The 22500-nt window shown below is 50.7% G+C and overlaps 1 protein-coding gene across 1 annotated transcript in view; it reads left to right on the forward strand.

Moving 5' to 3' along the window:
• lrba (LPS-responsive vesicle trafficking, beach and anchor containing) overlaps positions 1–22500 on the forward strand; it is a gene marked incomplete at its 3' end in the record, with an annotated part of 96740 nt that overhangs the window by 55707 nt on the left and 18533 nt on the right. The window contains exons 6-19 of the mRNA XM_083692783.1: positions 798–924; positions 2610–2729; positions 4033–4179; positions 5689–5886; positions 12265–12398; positions 13179–13287; positions 14169–14321; positions 14813–14981; positions 15877–15956; positions 16254–16316; positions 18440–18537; positions 19420–19512; positions 21029–21137; positions 22128–22209. Coding sequence (XP_083548909.1) covers positions 798–924; positions 2610–2729; positions 4033–4179; positions 5689–5886; positions 12265–12398; positions 13179–13287; positions 14169–14321; positions 14813–14981; positions 15877–15956; positions 16254–16316; positions 18440–18537; positions 19420–19512; positions 21029–21137; positions 22128–22209 — 1682 coding nt within the window. The remainder of the gene's footprint in view (positions 1–797; positions 925–2609; positions 2730–4032; positions 4180–5688; positions 5887–12264; positions 12399–13178; positions 13288–14168; positions 14322–14812; positions 14982–15876; positions 15957–16253; positions 16317–18439; positions 18538–19419; positions 19513–21028; positions 21138–22127; positions 22210–22500) is intronic.

Below are 22500 nucleotides of genomic sequence, written 5' to 3' on the forward strand. Positions count from 1 at the left end.
TGGAAAAAACATTCTCTATTTATAAATCCTCCCCCTGGTTGGTTCTGGGTAAAATGCTGAAAGGACAAATCTGTGTTTGAGCCCTGCATTACGAGGAACTCGTGTATGAATAATGCATTGATGTCACGGGTGGAGAATTGCATGGAAGTTGTGCAGGTGTATTGAAATGAGGATTTGGGCCATATTTCTGTTGTGTGAGAGGTTTTGTGTCTGTTTTGCTTCCCAGGGCCCTCCAGTAACTCAGTAAATCATGGCCCTCACTTGTCCTATTTTGAGCTGATAATTAATTTCTGTCAAAAATCGAATGCATGCAAAAGGAATCAGTTTTCGGCCTTTCTGAGTGTGATAACTACCCCACCATGCACAGCAACCAGCCAGTCAGTCAGTCAGCCAGCCAACCAGCCTTCCATCCAGTCAGCCTAGCAGCAGAGAAATCGGCAATAAACCTCCACTCCGGTCCTGTGCCCTTTTAAAAAGAGATTAGTCCACTAAATCACATGGCGGGCCCCGTTCGCAGCCCGGAGAACAACACACGTGGGAGTTTGTTGTGAAGCTGAGAGATGATTGAGTTCTCTGCCTGTCTCTCCTTTTCAAACCTCGTTTTAAAGACGTTGGTGTGATTTATGGACAGGCAGTCAAACCCCTCCATGCCCTTGAGTGAAGACGGTGTCTGCCAACTCACTCACTCACTCACTGACTGTGTGTATCTGTGTGTATCTGTGTGTATCTGTGTGTGTGTGTGTGTGTGTGTGTGTGTGTGTGTGTGTGTGTTTTTCTGTTTTCCTGTTTTCCCCCAGTTTTCGCACCAACAAAGGCCTGGGTTACTCAGCACACTTTGTGGGCGGCTGTTTGATCGTGACCTCGCTGAAGACAAAGGGCAAAGGATTCCAACACTGCGTCAAGTACGACTTCAAACCACAGAAGGTAAGAAGGCAGGCAGGCAGGCAGGCACTGTTTTACTGTAGCAGCCCTGTGGGACCCCACACACACACACACACACTCATAACACACACACACAACACTCATAAAACATGTAGTATGTAGGACACACACACACCTCATCTGGCACACACACACGCACGCACCCACAGACACACACACACACACACACACATTCTTTCACATCTAAGACACACACACACACACCTCATCAGACACACACACACACACACACACACACACACACACAAACACCCCACATCGGTGGGATGAGACGGAGTCATCTCATCCTGCCTCTGGAGGCCGGTAAAACTACAGCCGAGATGGAATAGTGTGGGACAGAAGAATAGAGGGAGGGAGAGGAGTGGGGGAGAGAGAGAGAGAGAGGGGGACAGAGAGAGACAGAGAGAGAGAGAGACAGAGAGACAGAGAGAGAGGGGGAGAGAGAGAGAGAGAGAGAGAGAGAGAGAGACAGAGGGGGACAGAGAGAGACAGAGAGAGAGAGAGACAGAGAGACAGAGAGAGAGGGGGAGAGAGAGAGAGAGAGAGAGAGAGACAGAGGGGGAGAGAGAGAGACACAGAGGGAGACACAGAGGGAGAAAGATGGGGACAGAGTCATCTCATCCTGCCTCTGGGGGCCGGTAAAACTAGAGCCGAGAGAAAGAGAGAGAGAGAGAGAGAAAGAGACAGAGACAGAGAGAGAGAATCTAATGGGGTTACACTGTCTGAGCTGCACAGCCATACCCTCAGCTTCCACCGAGGCCCGATGGGCATCAGACAGCTCCACGGAGCCGACCGCCAATTTAAAAACCTCCCCTTTGTTCTCCCCGTGTGAAACCACCTCCCTACATCACTCCACCTCCTGGGGAAGTCATACAGTAGCAACCTCGTTCTGGCTTATTTCAGGCTCTATTTATAGCCCCACTATTCCATGTTCCACCATGTCTCCCGGGGTGTCGGAGAGCGGTAATAACCCATTTCACTGGAGTCTCCCAACAGTCGGGAGATGTTAGAAGCCAGAAGTAGGTGGGATTGTAGCCCGGGGGCCCAGGCAGTGGATAGCCCGACTACTGGGCCCCCCCCCTCCTAGGTGCATCTCTGTTAACTCACCAACTGCCAAAGCGTTCCGGAACACTCACCACCGAGAGTTCCAAGTGTTCTATGTGGAGTTTACCTAGCAACAACACTTTGATTGGCTACAACATGAAGCCTCCTAATTTATGCATTTCTTGGGGAATAAAGTCACCCGTGGCGTCTCTAGAATGGTGACAGTTTGGGCGACTTTATTCACCCTCGGCACTGAAGGAGTTAAGGGGGCTAGCAACGAGGCTAAGATGGAAGAGGGGGTAGTATGTAGCATTCTTTTCTTGTTTTTTTCGGTGGTACAGTAAGACATTTTCTGCTTTCAAGACTGATGTGAAACTGCTGTCAGGTAGAGAAGGCTGTGAGGCGTTCTGTTGAAGGCAGCTACTACAGGAAAGAGGCTAGGATGGAAGTTGTTGAAGTGTTTTGTCTCTCCTGGCTTACATGTGGAACTGGTGGTGCTGTGTTGAGAAGTGTAACCTGGTGTGTTATGTTGGTGGTGGTGTTGTGTTGAGAAGTGTAACCTGGTGTATTGTGTTGGTGGTGGTGTTGCGTTGGGATGTGTAACCCGGTGTGTTGTGTTTCAGTGGTACATGGTGACGATCGTCCACATCTACAACCGCTGGAAGAACAGCGAGATCAGCTGCTACGTGAACGGGGAGCTGGCCTCGTACGGAGAGATCACCTGGTTCGTCAACACCAGCGACGTAAGCAGCAGTCTGTCCTCCAACCTTACTGTTTCACACACACCGTCTCACCCGTTGCTGTGAAATGGAATAGAGCCGTGTGTGTGTGTGTCGTGTGTGTGTGTGTGTCCTTCGAGTCATCTGTCAATCAACAAGGCTGACAGCTATCAATACTAGCCATACCGTACTGTATGAGCAGACATGACTTTCTGTGGAATAGCAATTTCATGTGAAATGTCACACGCGCACACACACACACACACACACACACACATCTTGTTCTAGCAGTGCAGCATGTTCCAGATAGAAAGCCACCTTGCAAGCCCTCTCTCTTGCTCTGGCTGATTGATCTAATCAGTGTCTCTCCTGACAGAGGGCTCAGGGGTGAAACCATCTCCTCTCTGTCTCTCGACGTATGGCAAAATGAGTTGAAACACACACACACGCACACACACACACACACACACACGCACACACACACACACACGCACACACACACACACACGCACGCACACACACACACGCACACACACACACGCACGCACGCACACACACACACACACACACACACACACGCGCACACCTGTCATATTTCCCTGGATCGCTCATCCCCCTCTCCTTCAACGAGGTTCTCACATGAGCGCTCTCACAAAAGACGCCGCTTGTAACAACATCATGTACACAAGACTCTCAGCTCCTCACGATGTGACATGGAGGGCCCTCCACATCCTGGAGGAGAAGAGACGCTTGATTGAGCCACGGCCCCCTCCTCCTCCTCCTCCTCCTCCTCCCCCCCTCCTCCTCCTCCTAGGTGATAACACAGCTCCTCCCCTGCCTCTGTACCAAGGCCTTGGTGAACAGAAGCAGGGATAATGGAGGATCGTCCTGGTATCTGTCCATCTCTATGCTGATGGGAGTGTCGACAAAGACAGTCACGCTCGGTGCATTTCCATTCTCATATCCATGAACTGAACTTCATGTCTCTCTCTCTCTCTCTCTCTATCGCTCTCTCTCTCTCTCTATCGCTCTCTCTCTCTCTCTCATTATTTCCTTCTCTCTCTCTCTCTCCCCCTCTCCCTCTCTCTCTCTCTCTCTCTCTCTCTCTCTCTCTCTCTCTCTCTCCCCTCCCTCTCTCTCTCTCTCTCTCTCATTATTTCCTTCTCTCTCTCTCTCTCTCTCTCTCTCCCTCTCTCTCTCTCTCTCCCTCTCTCTCTCTCTCTCTCTCTCTCTCTCTCTCCCTCTCTCTCTCTCTCTCCCTCCCTCTCTCTCTCTGTCTCTGTCTCTCTCTGTCTCTCTCTCCTTCCATTCGTCCTTCCCTCCCCAGACTTTCGACAAGTGTTTCCTGGGCTCGTCTGAGACGGCGGACGCCAACCGGGTGTTCTGTGGTCAGATGGGCGCGGTCTACCTGTTCGGAGAGGCCCTCAGCGCCGCTCAGATCCTCGCCATCTACCAGCTGGGCCCCGGATACAAGGTAAGAGGACGGAATCGAACTTTATCGTCCGCATCAAGTTGCACAACTGTGAAGATTAGAACTTTATTACCCGAGTTATGTAAAATGGTGTTGTGGCATCACCCTGCAGTAACAGATGTTACAGTGCAGAATGTCAACACACACAGTACCAGTCAAAGGTCTGGACACACCTTGCCAAGAGTGTGCCAAGCTGTCATCAAAGCAAAAGGTGGCTACTTTGAAGAATCTAAAATATAAAACATATTCTGGTTTGTTTAACACTTTTTTGTTTACTACACTTTTTTGTTTAACACTTTTTAGTTTTTTGTTACTGTCCCAATAAAGCAGAAATGCCCTAAAACATATATTTAAAAACAAAAAAGCTCGTCATGGGGTGGGACCGCTTGGCATGCAAATGTGAAAAACCCCCCACACCTCGTCACCTGGTTCTGTCCCCCACACCTCGTCACCTGGTTCTGTCCCCCACACCTCGTCACCTGGTTCTGTCCCCCCACACCTCGTCACCTGGTTCTGTCCCCCCCACCTCGTCACCTGGTTCTGTCCCCCCACACCTCGTCACCTGGTTCTGTCCCCCACACCTCGTCACCTGGTTCTGTCCCCCACACCTCGTCACCTGATTCTGTCCCCCACACCTCGTCACCTGGTTCTGTCCCCCACACCTCGCCACCTGGTTCTGTCCCCCACACCTCGTCACCTGGTTCTGTCCCCCCACACCTCGTCACCTGGTTCTGTCCCCCACACCTCGTCACCTGGTTCTGTCCCCCACACCTCGTCACCTGGTTCTGTCCCCCCACACCTCGTCACCTGGTTCTGTCCCCCACACCTCGTCACCTGGTTCTGTCCCTCCCACCTCGTCACCTGGTTCTGTCCCCCACACCTCGTCACCTGGTTCTGTCCCCCACACCTCGTCACCTGGTTCTGTCCCTCCCACCTCGTCACCTGGTTCTGTCCCCCCACACCTCGTCACCTGGTTCTGTCCCCCACACCTCGTCACCTGGTTCTGTCCCTCCCACCTCGTCACCTGGTTCTGTCCCCCCACACCTCGTCACCTGGTTCTGTCCCCCACACCTCGTCACCTGGTTCTGTAACGTGATCCCAGCATGCCGGAAGCTTCTCCGTGGTCAAAGTGAGCTCTAGTTTCTGTCTCTGGTCCTTTGTTGGCTCTACCCCCACAGATCTCACAGGACTGGGTCACGAGGAAACTCGACCCATTTCCTCTAGAACATTCTGCTCACTGTTGCCCTTTTCACACCACCGGGCCGAGTCGAGCGAAACCGTGCTGTACTCTGGCCTGGTTAGGCTTCCACCATCGTTGCTGTAGCAAAGCTGGGATGGGGTCTCTAGCTGGCCTCTGTCGTGGGCTGTGTAAAGTTCCAGAGTGTGTGCTGGTACTTGACCACTAACTCCTTGTTCCCTCCCTCCGTCCCTCCCTCCGTCCCTCTCTCCCACTCTACCTCCCTCCCTCCCTACCTCCCTCCCTCCCTCCCTCCCTCCCTCCCTCCCTCTCAGGGCACGTTCAAGTACAAGGCGGAGAGCGACCTCCTGTTCGCCGAGCACCACAAGATCCTCCTCTACGACGGCAAGCTGTCATCCAGCATCGCCTTCACCTACAACCCCCGCGCCACCGACGCCCAGCTGTGCCTGGAGTCCTCGCCCAAGGACAACTCCTCCATCTTCGTCCACTCGCCCCACGCTCTCATGCTGCAGGTACTGGTGCTACTGGTGCTACTGGTGGTACTGGTGCTAGTAGTAGTAATAATAATAGTAATGGTATTAATGGTAGTAGTAGTATTAGTCGTAGTATTAATCGTAGTAGTAGTATTAATAGTCGTAGTAGTAGTAATGGTATTAATGGTAGTAGTAGTATTAGTCGTAGTATTAATAGTAGTAGTAGTATTAATAGTAGTATTAGTAGTAGTAGTAGTATTAATAGTAGTATTAACAGTAGTATTAGTAGTAGTAGTAGTAGTATTAATAGTAGTATTAACAGTAGTATTAGTAGTAGTAGTAGTAGTATTAATAGTAGTATTAACAGTAGTAGTATTAATCGTAGTAGTAGTAGTTGTATTAATAGTAGTAGGAGTAATAGTATTAACAGTAGGAGTTGTATTAATAGTATTAGTAGTAGTGGTGTTGGTGGTGGTGGTAGTAGTGTTAATAGTAGTAGTAGTAGTAGTAGTCATAGCAGTAGTACACTTAATAGCAATAGCAGTTGGTAGTAGATTGGCATGTCTATTATATTCAAAAAGAAACGGAAATTCCATTGGATGTAGGTCCAACTCATTAGGTCCACAGTCAGAACCTGTTTTCCTGCAGGCTCCCCTCTCCCGTCTCCCGTCTCCCCCGTCTCCCACCCCGACTCACTTCTTCCTGGAGTCATTTAGTTTGAGGTGCAGGCGCCACCTGTTCCTTTCTCTCTGTCTCTTCCTCTCTACACCAGCTGTGACTGTCTCCCCACAGTCACTCTCTCCCTCTCTCCCTCTCTCCCTCTCACTCACTCACTCACACACACTCATACTCACACACACACTCACACACACACACACACACACTCTCACACAGTACACACACACACACACACACACACACACACACACACAGTACACTCACACACACACACACACACACACACACACACACACACACACACACACACACACACACACACACACACACACACACACACACACAGTACACACACACACACACACACACACACAGTACACACACACACACACACACACACACACACACACACAGTACACACACACACACACACACACACACACGCATACTCACACACACACACACACACACACACACACACACACACACACACACACACACAGTACACACTCTCACACACACACACACACACACACACACACACAGTACACACCCACACACATACACAGTAAAATAAACACACACACACACACACACACACACACACACACACACACACACAGAGAGTGCTAATGATGCTCCCCCACCAGGCAGCACTTTATCTTAACAGGCTAATTAAAGACGGAGGTGAGATGACTTCACAACAGCAGCCTGCGCCTGGGTAGCCTGCCCCTGGGTAGCCTGCGCCTGGGTAGCCTGCGCCTGGGTAGCCTGCGCCTGGGTAGCCTGCCCCTGGGTAGCCTGCTCCTGGGTAGCCTGCCCCTGGGTAGCCTGCCCCTGGGTAGCCTGCCCCTGGGTAGCCTGCGCCTGGGTAGCCTGCCCCTGGGTAGCCTGCCCCTGGGTAGCCTGCGCCTGGGTAGCCTGCCCCTGGGTAGCCTGCGCCTGGGTAGCCTGCCCCTGGGTAGCCTGCCCCTGGGTAGCCTGCGCCTGGGTAGCCTGCCCCTGGGTAGCCTGCGCCTGGGTAGCCTGCGCCTGGGCAGCCTGCGCCTGGGCAGCCTGCGCCTGGGTAGCCTGCCCCTGGGTAGCCTGCCCCTGGGTAGCCTGCGCCTGGGTAGCCTGCCCCTGGGTAGCCTGCGCCTGGGTAGCCTGCCCCTGGGTAGCCTGCCCCTGGGTAGCCTGCGCCTGGGTAGCCTGCCCCTGGGTAGCCTGCGCCTGGGTAGCCTGCGCCTGGGCAGCCTGCGCCTGGGCAGCCTGCGCCTGGGTAGCCTGCTCCTGGGCAGCCTGCGCCTGGGTAGCCTGCCCCTGGGCAGCCTGCGCCTGGGCAGCCTGCTGAGAGCACCACCCTGTTGTCAAACAGACAGTTAGCCTCCTCACAAACACCTCCTGTTCTACCAGAGCCTGGGCTTTACTCTACCTGGCCCGAGAGATTTTGGTAGCACTGTGGTCGACAACATTTTGTTGAACTTTGTGTGTGTGTGTGTTTGTTTGTGTGTCTGTTTGTCTGTCTGTCTGTGTCTCTCTGTTTGCCTGTCTGTCTGTGTCTCTCTGTCTGTCTGTGTGTCTCTGTTTGCCTGTCTGTCTGTGTCTCTCTGTCTGTCTGTGTGTCTCTGTTTGCCTGTCTGTCTGTGTCTCTCTGTATGTCTGTGTGTGTGTCTCTGTCTGTCTGTCTCTGTACTGTAATGTCCTGTAAATCTAATAATTTCACCAAGTGATCTGTTGCCTATGGGATGACTAGGTGCTGTAGGTAGTGGACAGGAAGATAAGGGTTTAATTTATATGTAATTCTCCTGACAGATTCTATTTTTAGTTTTGAAGGGCGTCTGGGAAAATACTCGCTTGATGGAATGCACGTTAGGAAAGACCTTGTCCCACACACACACACACACACACACACACACACACACACACACACACACACACACAGGCCTTTTTATTTAATTACTCTGAATTCTCGTTGTCTCTGGCACAGTAATTGAATTCTGTCTCTGAGCCTCTGCATATTTGGCCAACGCATGAGCTGCTTCGCGTAGGGGTGCGCACACACACACACACACACACACACACACACACACACACACACACACACACACACAGTACACACCCACACACATGCACAGAAATACGCAGACCCACACACACACACACACACACACACACTCCCCCTATAGAATAATGACCCATATTACAGTTCGTCAGTTCGTTCGTACACCCCTCTGCCATGTTTTCCATTCCCAACGTGTATTTAGGTCAGACATGCTCCGTGTGTGTTGATGCTGTATTAGTCATGTACGTACTTGGACATGTGTGTCTGTGAATGAGTGTCTTCTACTTTCTACTGTCCACAGTGAACACAGTTAACACACAGTGAACACACAGTGACAGATGGATTGTTGAGTGAGCAGGCCTCACCATATAAGGACATTCTGAGAGAAGCTGTTTATCGCCCAGCCCAGAAGAGTTATATGACCACGCAAGACACTCTACCCACCAGACTCATTTAGCAGACTCCCAACACACACACACACACGCACGCGCACGCACGCACGCACGCACACACACACACACACACACACACACACACACACACACACACACACACACACACACACACACACTCCCCTCCCCTCCCCTCCCCTCCCCTCCCTTCCCCAATCAGGGCAGACGATTCCCTGTCACTCGTCCCGTCGCCGTTAGCGACAAGGAAACAGCGTTCTAATGGGGCCAGATGTTCAGAGATGCTCAGAGCAGCATGGCTTCGCCCCAGACAGCACCAGCCCATTTCTTAGGATGGGCTGTTTAGTGGTCTCATGACGTTGCCCAAGCGGGCCTGTTTATTGTAAGTTACTTGGCAACACTCCTGGGCTCACTCTAAGACTGGAGTTGCTGATCGAGGACTGTTCAGTAGCAGGATTACTGCTTTAATCGTGTTCACAGCTCATTGTGATTCTGTTTGGTCAGGGTCAAAGTTCACCATTTGTCCTTGTTATTTCCTGGAAGGAATATGTATATGGTGTTGGAACGATAGTATGGTTGAAACCAAGTGATCTGCACTATTTGTTAATTTATTGACTGTACTTATTTAGGCTTTTTACTCCTGGATTATAGACCATTACATTTGATGATTTTATGATGAATTTGATGTCAAAACGCATCATCAAATCACTTTCCCATTAAGTAAATAGAAGCTTGTCATTGTGATATCTATGAGGCTTTAATGCACAACAGAATTATGTTTTTTTAGTAATAATAATAATGTCCCCTCTGGGATTAAGAAAGTATCTATATAAACACTATATTTAACCCATGTTGGTCCTATACCACATCCAGATCATGGTTCTGTCTCATCTCCCCCTGTAGGATGTTAGGGTTAGGGTTAGGGTCCTATATCATATCTCTCTGTAGGATGTTAGGCTTAAGGTTAGGGTCCTATATCATCTCCCCCTGTAGGATGTTAGGCTTAAGGTTAGGGTCCTATATCATCTCTCTCTGTAGGATGTTAGGCTTAAGGTTAGGGTCCTATATCATCTCCCCCTGTGGGATGTTAGGGTTAGGGTCCTATATCATCTCCCCCTGTAGAATGTTAGGGTTCGGGTTAGGGTCCTATATCATCTCCCCCTGTGGGATGTTAGGGTTAGGGTCCTATATCATCTCCCCCTGTAGGATGTTAGGGTTAGGGTCCTGTATCATATCTCTCTGTAGGATGTTAGGGTTAGGGTCCTATATCATCTCTCTCTGTAGGATGTTAGGGTTAGGGTCCTATATCATCTCTCTCTGTAGGATGTTAGGGTTAGGGTCCTGTATCATATCTCTCTGTAGGATGTTAGGGTTAGGGTCCTATATCATCTCCCCCTGTGGGATGTTAGGCTTAAGGTTAGGGTCCTATATCATCTCCCCCTGTGGGATGTTAGGCTTAAGGTTAGGGTCCTATATCATCTCCCCCTGTAGGATGTTAGGGTTAGGGTCCTATATCATCTCCCCCTGTAGGATGTTAGGGTTAGGGTCCTGTGTCATATCTCTCTGTAGGATGTTAGGGTTAGGGTCCTATATCATCTCTCTCTGTAGGATGTTAGGGTTAGGGTCCTATATCATCTCTCTCTGTAGGATGTTAGGGTTAGGGTCCTGTATCATATCTCTCTGTAGGATGTTAGGGTTAGGGTCCTATATCATCTCTCTCTGTAGGATGTTAGGGTTAGGGTCCTATATCATCTCTCTCTGTAGGATGTTAGGCTTAAGGTTAGGGTCCTATATCATCTCCCCCTGTGGGATGTTAGGCTTAAGGTTAGGGTCCTATATCATCTCTCTCTGTAGGATGTTAGGCTTAAGGTTAGGGTCCTATATCATCTCCCCCTGTGGGATGTTAGGGTTAGGGTCCTATATCATCTCCCCCTGTAGGATGTTAGGGTTAGGGTCCTGTATCATATCTCTCTGTAGGATGTTAGGGTTAGGGTCCTATATCATCTCTCTCTGTAGGATGTTAGGGTTAGGGTCCTATATCATCTCTCTCTGTAGGATGTTAGGGTTAGGGTCCTGTATCATATCTCTCTGTAGGATGTTAGGGTTAGGGTCCTATATCATCTCCCCCTGTGGGATGTTAGGCTTAAGGTTAGGGTCCTATATCATCTCCCCCTGTGGGATGTTAGGCTTAAGGTTAGGGTCCTATATCATCTCCCCCTGTAGGATGTTAGGGTTAGGGTCCTATATCATCTCCCCCTGTAGGATGTTAGGGTTAGGGTCCTGTATCATATCTCTCTGTAGGATGTTAGGGTTAGGGTCCTATATCATCTCTCTCTGTAGGATGTTAGGGTTAGGGTCCTATATCATCTCTCTCTGTAGGATGTTAGGGTTAGGGTCCTGTATCATATCTCTCTGTAGGATGTTAGGGTTAGGGTCCTATATCATCTCTCTCTGTAGGATGTTAGGGTTAGGGTCCTGTATCATATCTCTCTGTAGGATGTTAGGGTTAGGGTCCTATATCATCTCTCTGTAGGATGTTAGGGTTAGGGTCCTGTATCATATCTCTCTGTAGGATGTTAGGGTTAGGGTCCTATATCATCTCTCTCTGTAGGATGTTAGGGTTAGGGTCCTATATCATCTCTCTCTGTAGGATGTTAGGGTTAGGGTCCTGTATCATATCTCTCTGTAGGATGTTAGGGTTAGGGTCCTATATCATCTCTCTGTAGGATGTTAGGGTTAGGGTCCTGTATCATATCTCTCTGTAGGATGTTAGGGTTAGGGTCCTATATCATCTCCCCCTGTAGAATGTTAGGGTTCGGGTTCGGGTTCGGGTCCTATATCATCTCCCCCTGTAGGATGTTAGGGTTAGAGTTAGGGTCCTATGTCATGGTTCTGTCTCTATCTCTCTCTGTAGGATGTTAGGGTTGGGGTCCTATATCATCTCTCTCTGTAGGATGTTAGGGTTAGGGTCCTATATCATCTCTCTCTGTCGGATGTTAGGGTTAGGGTCCTATATCATCTCCCCCTGTAGGATGTTAGGGTTAGGGTCCTGTGTCATGGTTCTGTCTCTATCTCTCTCTGTAGGATGTTAGGGTCCTGTATCATATCTCTCTGTAGGATGTTAGGGTTAGGGTCCTATATCATCTCTCTCTGTAGGATGTTAGGGTTAGGGTCCTATATAATATCTCTCTGTAGGATGTTAGGGTTAGGGTCCTGTATCATATCTCTCTGTAGGATGTTAGGGTTAGGGTCCTGTGTCATGGTTCTGTCTCTATCTCTCTGTAGGACGTGAAGGCGGTGGTGACCCACTCTGTCCAGAGTGCCATCCATTCTATCGGAGGAGTGCAGGTCCTCTTCCCTCTGTTTGCACAGCTGGACCACCTCCAGCACACCAGCGATGAGCTGGACACCTCTGTCTGGTAGGCTGCTACACACACACACACACACACACACACTTTGAGACACACACACACACACACACACACACACACACACACACTGGATGGATGGACATAATGCCACAGCTGCATTCTGGCAGAACAGACAGAATGTTGTCCTGTCTTCCCCAGTGAACCTGGATACCGGTTCAGATTGAATACAAACGCCCTTAGAAGCCATTCCCAAGTCCCTGGTTTAAACCTGGCCTGTTATTGCTCTGTGTCGCTGGCCGCCCCAGGCAGACATGATGACACCACCACTCTGTCAGACAGACACTCCACCTGGACTAATAGTCTCTGATATGTCCTTCAACACTCACGTCTTAGTCAGCAGCTTACCCAGCTCTCTCTCTCTCTCTGTCTCTCTGTCTCTCTCTCTCTCTCTCTCTCACTCTCTATCTTACACTCTCTCTCTGTCTCTCTCTCTGTCTCTCTCTCTCTCTCTCTCTCTCTGTCTCTCTCTCTCTCTCTCTCTCTCTGTCTCTCTGTCTCTCTCTCTCTCACTCTCTATCTTACACTCTCTCTCTCTCCCTCTCTCTTACTCTCTGTCTCTCCCTCTCTCTCTCTCTCTCTGTCTCTCTCTCTCTCTGTGTGTGTGTCTCTCTCTCTCCCTCTCTCTCTCTTACTCTCTGTCTCTCTCTCTGTGTGTGTGTGTCTCTCTCTCTCTCTCTCTCTCCCTCTCTCTTACTCTCTGTCTCTCTCTCTCTCTCTCTCTCTCTCTCTCTGTGTCTCTCTCTCTCTCTCTCTCTCTCTGTCTCTCAGCTGTACGTTGTTGTCCTTTGTGATGGAGCTGTTGAAGAACTCTGTGGCGATGCAGGAGCAGGTCCTGGCCTGCAAGGGCTTCCTGGTCATCGGCTACACTCTGGAGAAGGTGAGAGATGACGTCACTCACACACGCACACACACTCACACGCACACACACTCACACTCACACGCACACACACTCACACACACACACACACTCACACTGATATTGAGCTATCCTTCAGTCTGGCTTTGCCTTCCAGTGACAGTGTGTGTGTGTGTGTGTGTGTGTGTGTGTGTGTGTGTGTGTGTGTGTGTGTGTGTGTGTGTGTGTGTGTGTGTTGTAAGGTCAGTTATAATGAGCCTGGCCAGGTACTGTATGTTAGTTTGGTGTGTGTGTGTGTGTGTTTGTGTTTGGAGGTCACAGCTGTCTGTGGGTGTGTTAGATGGAGAGTTACTTTGCCTCACCTTTTCTCTCTGCATTTGTCCCTCCCTCCCTACCTCTCTCCCTCCCTCTCCCTCCCTCCATCCCTAACGTCCTCACTCCCTCCCTCCCTCCCTACCTCACTCCCTACCGACCGTCCTCCCTCCTTCTCCTTCCCTCCATCCCTACCGTCCTCCCTCCTTCTCCTTCCCTCCATCCCTACCGTCCTCCCTCCTTCTCCTTCCCTCCATCCCTACCGTCCTCCCTCCTTCTCCTTCCCTCCATCCCTACCGTCCTCCCTCCTTCTCCTTCCCTCCATCCCTACCGTCCTCCCTCCCTCTCCTTCCCTCCATCCCTACCGTCCTCCCTCCTTCTCCTTCCCTCCATCCCTCCCTCCTTTCCATGTCCCTCTCTCCTCTTCTTACCCATCTCTCCTCCCCCTCCCTCCCTCTCTCCCTCCCTCTCTCCTCCCTCTACCTCTTTCCCTCCGTCCCTCCATCCCTACCATCCTCCCTCCCTTCCTCTCTCCTCTTCTTACCCCCCCTCTCTCCCTCCCTCCCTCCCCCTCCCTCTCTCCTCTGCAGTCTTCCAAGGGTCATGTGACCAGGCCCGTGCTGGACATCGTGCTGGCCTTCGCCCGTTACCTTAGCAACCTCCAGAACGGCGTCCTGCTGCTCAAGCAGCTGTGTGACCACATCCTGTTCAACCCCGCCATCTGGATCCACGCCCCCTCCAAGGTAACACACACACACACACACACACACACACACACACACACACACACACACAGACTCACACACAGGCACACGCACACACACGCACACACACAGGCACACACAGAGACACACACACACACACAGACACACACACACCTCTGACACGTCTGTCTGCAGCCCACTGTTCCGTCCAAGGTTAGACGGCAGACCTCCACCTGTGACTGATATTGAAATTGGAAGTGCATGTCTAATACTCTGACAGGCTTAAAGAGCCACCCCACACCCACAGGGGACTCTTTGTTTTGCCTCCACTCATGCTGTGTGTGTCTGTGGCTGTGTCTGTGGCTGTGGCTGTGTCTGTGTCGGTGGCTGTGTGTCTGTGTATGTGTCTGTGCGTGCGTGTGTGCGTGCGTGCGTGTGTGTGTGTGTGTGTGTGTGTGTGTGTGTGTGTGTGTGTGTGTGTGTGTGTGTGTGTGTGTGTGTGTTCCCTTGGCCGGCTGTCTCTCCCGCAGGTGCAGTTGACGCTGTACACCTACCTGTCGACGGAGTTCATCGCCACGGTGACCATCTACAACGCCATCCGCCGGGTCGGCACCGTGCTGCAGGTGATGCACACGCTCAAGTACTACTACTGGGTCATCAACCCCCAGGACCGCAGCGGAGTCACGCCCAAGGGCCTCGGTGAGAACACACACACACACACACATACACACACACACACACACATACACACACACACACACACACACACACACACACACACACATACATACACACACACACACATACACACACACACACACACACACATATACACACACACACACACATACACACACACACACACACACATACACACGTGTATATATACACACACATACACACGTACATACATACATACACACACACACACACACACATATACATACACATAGATATACATACACATACACACGTGTATATACACATACACACACCCACACACACACACTCTCATTAACACACACGCACACGTGTATACACACACATACACACACACACATTTCTCTCATTAACACACACATTTCTACATAGGCCTCATTGACACAGCCGCTGTGTCCCTGAAACCAGTGCAGGAAGTAGTGGTTGTACTGAACACAGTGGCTCCATCACCTGGTCCTTGGTGTCCTGTGTGCTGCCCTCCTTCCTCGCCTCCCCAGAGGAATATCCAGAGTAAACAGAGGCAGCTTGTTCCCTCCACCTCTCCCCTGTTCTCTGGGGATCTCAGCCATGCTTGAGGGGGCAATCTTAATCAAGTGCTGCTCCTTTCTGCTAACGGAACAATCCTATTAAACCACACTCTACCTGAAGGAGTGCCTGTGTCACTCTCTAATGAATCCCTCTCTCTCTCTCTCTCTCTCTCTCTCGTGTGTGTGTGTGTGTGTGTGTGTGTGTGTGTGTGTGTGTGTGTGTGTGTGTGTGTGTGTGTGTGTGTGTGTGTGTGTGTGTGTGTGTGTGTGTGTGTGTGTGTGTGTGTGTGTGTGTGTGTGTGTGTGTGTGTGTGTGTGTGTGTGTGTGTGTGTGTGTGTGTGTGTAGATGGCCCAAGACCCAACCAGAAGGAGATCCACTCTCTCCGAGCCTTTCTGCTGCTGTTTGTGAAACAACTCATTATGAAGGTAAGATAACACCCCCCCCCCCCCCCGTAGTAACTCATTATGAAGGTACGCCTTTACAGATAACGCCCGACCCCCCCCCCGTAGTAACATCCCCCCGTAGTAACTCATACCATAATGAATTGCCACGTACGGTGGGTCAGTACTATCTCATATGGGTCAGTACGTATCTCATCATTCCTGTAGTAGTTTGACATGGACACTTTATCGGTAACGCCCCAAATTCCTTCACAATGAAGTCACATGCATTGAATGAGTGAAAAGGTTGATGTTGTTTCATGTTGTTTCGTGTTGTTGCAGGATTACGGTGTGAAGGAGGATGAGCTTCAGAGTATTCTCAACTACCTGCTCACCATGCACGAGGTAAGAGACCCTTCACTCCCCTCTCCTCTAGCCCCTCTCCCCTAGCCCCTCTCCCCTAGCCCCTCTCGCCTCTCCCTTAGCCCCTATCCTAGCCCCTCTCCCCTAGCCCCTCTAGCCCCTCTCTCCCCTCTCCTCTCCCCTAGCCCCTCTCCCCTAGCACCTCTCCCCTCTCCTCTAGCCCCTCTCCCCTAGCCCCTCTCCCCTCTCCTCTAGCCCCTCTCCCCTAGCCCCTCTCCCCTAGCACCTCTCCCCTCTCCTCTAGCCCCTCTCCCCTAGCCCCTCTCCCCTCTCCTCTAGCCCCTCTCCCCTCTCTCCTCTCCCCTAGCCTCTCTCCCCTAGCCCCTCTCCCCTCTCCTCTAGCCCCTCTCCCCTCTCCTCTAGCCCCTCTCCCCTAGCCCCTAGCCCCTCTCCCCTAGCCCCTCTTCCCTCTCCTCCAGCTCCTCTCCCCTCTCCTCTAGTCCTCTCCCCTAGCCCCTCTCCCCTCTCCTCTAGCCTCTCTCCCCTAGCCCCTAGCCCCTCTCCCCTAGCCCCTCTCCTCTAGCCCCTCTCCCCTAGCCCCTAGCCCCTCTCCCCTAGCCCCTAGCCCCTCTCCCCTCTCCTCTAGCCCCTCTCCCCTAGCCCCTAGCCCCTCTCCCCTCTCCTCTAGCCCCTCTCCCCTCTCCCCTCTAGCCCCTCTCCTCTAGCCCCTCTCCCCTAGCCCCTAGCCCCTCTCCCCTCTCCTCTAGCCCCTCTCCCCTAGCCCCTAGCCCCTCTCCCCTCTCCTCTAGCCCCTCTCCCCTAGCCCCTCTCCCCTCTCCCCTCTCCTCTAGCCCCTCTCCCCTAGCCCCTAGCCTCTCTCCCCTAGCCCCTCTCCCCTCTCCCCTAGCCCCTCTCCTCTAGCCCCTCTCCCCTAGCCCCTAGCCTCTCTCCCCTAGCCCCTCTCCCCTCTCCCCTCTCCCCTCTCCTTTTGAACTTCTTGCCCCCAACGTACAGCAGTTATCCTAACCCTCAGATGGACGGCCGAGTTTTAGAAACACGCAGCGATTTAGCATCGATCCAGCACACCGCTGCACGTCCCTCCCCTCAGGCTTATCACTCTGCCATCAGAGTACAAGAGTGTCCACCAGGTGGCAGCCTAACCTCACAGCTCCAGCCCCTCTCTGATCACCGACCGACCAATCACAGCCGGAGCGGGAGGGAAACATCATCATCTCTTAACTGTTGCCAAGTCTCACAGAAGCCGGCGTGTTTAGACTGCAGCGATGCATCCAGGATTAATGAGGGGCCTAGAAACAAACAGAGAGACGCGCTGGACGGGAAGGGGGCGGGGGGGGGGGGGGGGGGGGTTGGGGGGGGGGGGTTCCTTCTCCACTCGCCAGGCATTCCTCCGTCATCTGGGCTTCCCTTTGATTGTGTGATATTTCATTAGTCACGCTGTTTCCGTTTGAGTGCGTTCCATCAACAGCCATCAGCCAGGGAGGTTGTCCCCTCAGGGTCAGTTATGAACCTCCACGTCTGAAGAAAACGCTGCGCCGGTCTGAAGCGCAGGTCAACAATTAGTCGATGAATCAGTAATGAAACGCCCCTGCGACTCTGCTGAGCTGTTTGTGTGACGTTGTGTTCCTGGCGTGTGTGTGTGTGTGTGTGTGTGTGTGTGTGTGTGTGACGTTGTGTTCCTGGTGTGTGTGTGTGTGTGTGACCTTTGTGCTCCTGGCGTGTGTGTGTGTGAGATGTTGTGTTCCTGGCGTGTGTGTGTGTGTGTGTGTGTGTGTGTGTGTGTGTGTGTGTGTGTGTGTGTGTGTGTGTGTGTGTGTTGAGCTATGATCCATAAGGCCGTACTGCTCTGGTAACTGTGTTTATCCCTGGTTGGGTTTCATCATGACGTCACAGTGAAATGAAAGGCTGTGGTAATTGCAGCCCCATTAGAAGGTGTGTTTATCATATTGGTAATGTGGCTAACATTCGGGGCCCTGGTGTGTGTCTGTGTGTGTCTGTGTGTGTGGCGTGTCTGTGTGTGTGGCGTGTCTGTGTGTGTGTGTGTGTGTGTGTGTGTTGGGGGGGGTCACTGTGACCGTGTGAGGTTGTTGGGCATGTTTATAGTAATGCTAATAACACCGACGCCCCTCTCTGTGTTTGTTTCCCAGGACGACAATCTGATGGACGTTCTGCAGCTGCTGGTGGCTCTGATGTCAGAGCACCCCGGGTCCATGGTCCAAGCCTTTGATCAGCGCAACGGAATACGGTACCGCCAACCGGGCCAACTGTCTCCCCCGGCAACGGGGCCGCACACACACACACACACACACATATGCGTACCCTAATCACGCTATTCTGCTCTGGGCCGGTCCAGTCTGGTTACACATCCACCATCGTTCCAGCTGTTGAGGTGCTGGAAAGGTCGACGTAGAAAACAACAGACCAGATCCCAGCACAGTATGGTCCGGCCCGGCCCGGCCCGCGGTGTGTAAAGACCCGCTTAGCCACAGCGCAGGCGTCTGTGCTTTAGTGTTCGGGGGTCCGACTGGGGCCCGAGCGGGCCTTGCTGTCTGGAGCTACGGGACGCGGTTCTGTTGTGAAGTGAAAATAAGCCCAGATGAGAGAGCCTAATAAAGATGCTTTACTGCCTTCATCTGATGCTATATCTGCTCCACTGACATCCAGGGATGACAGCTGTCTGATTTATCTAGCTTCATATTCAGTCACTCTGTTTGCCTTCTCGGTCACGGGGGGGGGGGGGGGGGAGAGGGGATGTCTAGACAGGTCTAATGTACTGTAGGCTGAATGTACTCAGGCTCCTGCTGCCTCCATTTCAGGGCTACGGAGCGGTACGGCTCCTCGTACTCCACTGTAGACTCCTGCATCGGTTAAACTGGCTTTGGTAGAATTGTTCTTCTGGATTTCAGTGATTTTTTTTTGGTTTTGTTTTATTTTTCTGTTTTTCTGTATTCGACAATCTGATAATTAAAATGTTTTTAGTCAGGTGACGAATAATTAGAGATAAGCCGAACAAAGTAGACGAGTTATAACCAATCCGATGTTTTAAAATTAGTTTTGATGATTAGCTGTTAAGAGTCTGGATCAGTCCGTTGTGTGTCTTAACTCTTGTCCTTGTGTTTCTGTACAGGGTCATTTACAAGCTGCTGGCCTCTAAAAGTGAAGGGATTCGAGTGCAGGCACTCAAAGTCATGGGCTACTTTCTCAAACACTTGCCTGCAAAGTAAGCACTATTTTCTCTCAAAATGCTGAATTACCTCATCTGATATCTAGTATGGATTTTAAGAAAACATAATCTGTTAATTTGAATACAACTGTTTTGCTGCTCACATAAAAGCAGTATATTCTGCTAAATGTTCTGACTGATCTGAGGACTGAAATGCTGTTGTTTGGCGAAGGCACCTCCAGGCGCAGAGAAACCTTTTTTCAAAATGGTTTTCCCTCCGTTGTGTATCAGTTCCAGACAGATCTCATCACGAGGTTGAGTATCTGCAGGAGAAAACAGGCCTCATTCAAGTGGAGGTCGATAGCTAATCCCCATTCAGACTGCATACTTTGGTAAAATGAATAGCGTATTAAAGCCTCTCTCCTGTGAGTCAGTGGCCTCTGGTTGTGGAGAACTGTTTTGATAACAAATTAGCCTCTCTTAAGCCCTCCTTTGGTTCACTGAGCAATTAAGATCGCTGTCTGTGGAGAAAAAAGGAAAAGAGTCTGGATGAGATGCAGGTGGCATTGCCCTCCTTTTCCTGGCCTCTTTTTGATCTCCAACCTTTGATCAGTGGACATGCCTGCAGCCCTAGCTCTGCCTCTACCTCTTACCCCAGCCCCAGCTCCTTCAGCCCCAGCTCCTTCAGCCCCAGCCCCAACCCCGGCCCCTCCAGCCCCAACCCCAGCCCTAGCTCTAGTCCTACAGCCCCAGCCCCAGCCCTAGCCCCTGACCCAGCCCTAGCCCCAGCCCTAGTCCTCCAGCCCTGGTCCTCCAAACCCAGCCCAAGCCCCATCCCTTAACCCGTAGCCCCAGCCCTAGTTCTCCAAACCCAGCCCCCCTTCCCAGCCCCATCCCTTATCCCAGCCCTAGTCCTCCTAACCCAGCCCCAGCCCCATCCCTTAGCCCAGCCCCGTCCCCGAGCCCAGCCCCAGTATCGGTGCCAAACTCTCAGTCGAGTTGCTAGACGGTCAGAGGCTCTCTGCTCCGTCTATGGCACTTTTTCCACATGTCCACCTCCTCCCAGATGAAAGGTCTGAGGAAGGCTTGTCTGTGGAGGTTTATGGCCGGCCACCGGGATGTCAGCAGGGTGCCATTTTTCATTTCCTCCAACTAAGATGGATTCTGCAGCTCTGGTTCGGCAGTGCGGTTCTGGCCGCTGATGTGAGCCACCTAATGCTTTTGGTATTTCCTTGTCGCTGATCAACTGAAGCAGCAACAACATACATTTTCAATACTTAGGAATTACAAAAAAGAGTATATTAGTACAGTATATTACCACACATTATATATATATATATATATATAAATATATATAAATATATATATATATATATATATATATATACACTGTATGTATATATATATATCACACTCAGTACATATATTAGTATATGAATAGTACATGGTGGACCTACACCTTTGGAGACACTGCTTGGGTAGAGTACAGTAGGTACTCAAGTGATCAATACGCTGGAGGCAAGTGTCAATGGATGCTGACCTCTGACCTCCTGACCTTTTGACCCCTGTCCAGGAGGAAGTCAGAGGTCATGCTGGGTCACGGCCTCTTCTCCCTGCTCACCGAGCGCCTGATGCTGAACTCCAGCCAGTTCACCATGACAACCTACAACGTGCTCTTCGAGGTGAGGCTCTCTCCTTCTCTCTTTCTTTCTTTCTTTCTTTCTTTCTTTCTTTCTTTCTTTCTCTATCTCTCTCTCTTTCATTTATTCTCTCTCTCTTTCACTCTCTAGTTTCTTGCAAAACACCCTTTTTTATTTTTTTCAATTCTTTGTAAAATTATTATTATTATTATTCTTTTTAATGCGTCTCTTCTATAAAATGATTGCTGTCATGACATAAAAACCCTTTATGAATACATTTGAAAGTAGCGAGTGTTGTGTTATTTGTTCACATACAGTAATAATCATATTCTTGAAGTTGATATTAATCTTGATTATTTACATTTGTAATGATACATTTACCATGACCAAAAACCAAAACTCTTCATTTGCAAATTGAGAAATGATTTACTCCACATGAGCCAGAGTGACACATATTAGCTAGATTACACTGAGGAATATTTGCTCAATTTTTCATTAGTTTGATTTAATGTGTTTATGATTTGTTTGATTTAAATAGTGGTGTATTTGTCCAGGCCTGTTATCAGCGTTAGTTCTGATACGTTATCAGCCGTGGTTTACTTACGGCTCGAGTCGTACGTCGTTTGGACCTTGATACTACCGGCCTCATAAACATCAGTTTTGAAGAATCATTTATTTCTACTAAATCTTTATAAAAACATCTCAAATTGCTCCCTTTCATTCGATCAAATGAGCGATATGAACCTTCAGTTATAATGGCGTTCCGGTTCTTTTAAATAGTCACTTATTTAACTGGAACACCGTGCTGACTTCCTGGGCTGTTATCCATGTCTGATGGTTGCACAACTTCAGGTCGGCCCTGAGGCATTTTTCCACCTCCATGCGAATGTGTGTGATTGTGAAATGTCCATGCAGGAATCCCATGAATCACTGTGCTCTGTGCTGGGCCTTCCCTGGTACCTTTACGATGGGATACAGCACAGCCACAGTATTTATGAGTCTGCCATCTTCCCCCCTCGCCCGCCTCTGCAGATCCTGACAGAGCAGATCGGGACTCAGGTGATCCATAAACAGCATCCGGATCCTGACTCCACCGTGAAGATCCTCAACCCGCGTGAGTCCCCCTCTGTACCTTAACACACCACCCTCCTAAATCACCCCCTACCCCCTACACCCTACACCCTACCCCCTACCCCCTACCCCCTAGCCCCTAGTCCCTACACCCTAGACCCTAGTCCCTACCCCCTACACCCTACCCCCTAGTCCCTACCCCCTACCCCCTAGTCCCTACCCCCTAGTCCCTACCCCCTAGTCCCTGGCCCCTACCCCCTAGCCCCTAGCTGATGTGCGTTTTACCACTACTACTGCTATTACTACTGCTATTACTGCTGCTATTACTACTACT

This window comes from Argentina silus, assembly GCF_951799395.1.
Source record: "Argentina silus genome assembly, chromosome: 21".
NCBI lineage: Eukaryota > Metazoa > Chordata > Actinopteri > Argentiniformes > Argentinidae > Argentina > Argentina silus.